Genomic DNA, 1,412 nt, shown 5'->3' on the forward strand with positions numbered 1-1,412 from the left:
CTATTCTGGCATTTCTCTGTCTGGTGGATGTCGGAGGACATAGAACAATCCGGGGTCGGGCTCCTCCTATACCTGGAGTTGGCCCCTCACATTGGATGCCCACCTGACACGGGTGTGCACTGACCTCTTGTGCTGGTGCATGAAGTCCACGATCTCCTTTTCGCTGTTGGGCTTGTTGGGGATGGTGACGGGCTCGTCATGGAAGGGCTCGTAGTAGTCGATCTCATTTATCTTCAGGGTCAGCTTCTTGGCGACCTGGCGACCAAAGATAAACAGTCAGAAACAATCGGCGCGGTTTAAAGGGGCCCCTCCCATCAGGCCCGAGATTTCTTCTGCTCAGTAAGAGTCCCTCGGGGGGCGGTCCGCTTATATCCCCAGGTCCGCCCACCTGCCCTGGCCCCGCCTTGGAGGTTCCATTCTCCCTCACTGGAGGCTGAGGTCACTGTCTGAATCAAAATGACATTTAATGGGAGGTGTTTTTTTTACAAGGGGGCCCTTTAAGGTGATCGGCTCAGGCTGAGCCCTATGAGGGGTTAAACGTTCAGACGCACACCGCCTGTTACCACACGGCGCGCGCCGAGTATATAAGTCACGTCTCCTTCTATACCAGCCGCTCCCGCCTCTAAAACACCCTCAGCGGAAATCAATCTGGATGCGACGGTGCAATTAAATCTGTTTATTGCTCTGACTGTCAGTTTTATTGTTCTCTCTCTTCTATGATGCCGTGCGTCACATGGCCGGGCCCATTATCTACCCCTTTCACACTGCCAATGGTGCGGGCCCCTCATAATGGGCACAGCGTGTGTACAGACCCGGGAACTCAGCACAGGGATGGTGGGAGCTCCTCATAATGGGCACAGCGGGTGTACAGACCCGGGAACTCAGCACAGGGATGGTGGGGGCCCCTCATAATGGGCACAGCGGGTGTACAGACCCGGGAACTCAGCACAGGGATGGTGGGAGCTCCTCATAATCGGCACAGCGGGTGTACAGACCCGGGAACTCAGCACCGGGATGGTGGGAGCTCCTCATAATGGGCATAGAAGTGGCCCCTGATGAACCCCTCTGGTGCGGCACGCTTACCTTTGGATCGAATGTGGCAAAGAATGGGATGTATGGGTGGAACTCCTCGGCAGCATCTTCATAGGCTTTGTAATCTGCAAAAAGAACGAGAAAGAGAACTTTTAGAGCTTTTGCAAACTTCCCGCTCTTCCCTGTTGCATTATTCTCATCGGGTGGAGTCGCCCTTTAAGCCGTGAGTCAGACTTGGCCCTCCGAGCGCCGAGTGACAAGGACACGACTGAACACGCTGTCACCAGGGATGAGGCCGGTCCGGGCTGAGGAGGCCAGACGTCCATTTTAATCCAAGTTATATATTTAGTAACATCTCTATGAGGCTCCTAAATAATTAA

At 54.2% G+C, this 1,412-nt stretch overlaps 1 protein-coding gene across 1 annotated transcript in view; it reads right to left on the minus strand.

Annotated features, from left to right (window-relative positions):
- Positions 1 to 1,412, minus strand: part of CASQ1 (calsequestrin 1) — a 49,212-nt gene that overhangs the window by 13,854 nt on the left and 33,946 nt on the right. Inside the window, 2 exon segments of the mRNA XM_018573062.1 lie at positions 109 to 255; positions 1,084 to 1,157. Of these exon segments, the coding sequence (XP_018428564.1) occupies positions 109 to 255; positions 1,084 to 1,157 (221 nt within the window).

The sequence above is a fragment of the Nanorana parkeri genome, unplaced genomic scaffold (genome assembly GCF_000935625.1).
Source record: "Nanorana parkeri isolate BGI_ZX_2015 unplaced genomic scaffold, ASM93562v1 scaffold2219, whole genome shotgun sequence".
Classification (NCBI taxonomy): domain Eukaryota; kingdom Metazoa; phylum Chordata; class Amphibia; order Anura; family Dicroglossidae; genus Nanorana; species Nanorana parkeri.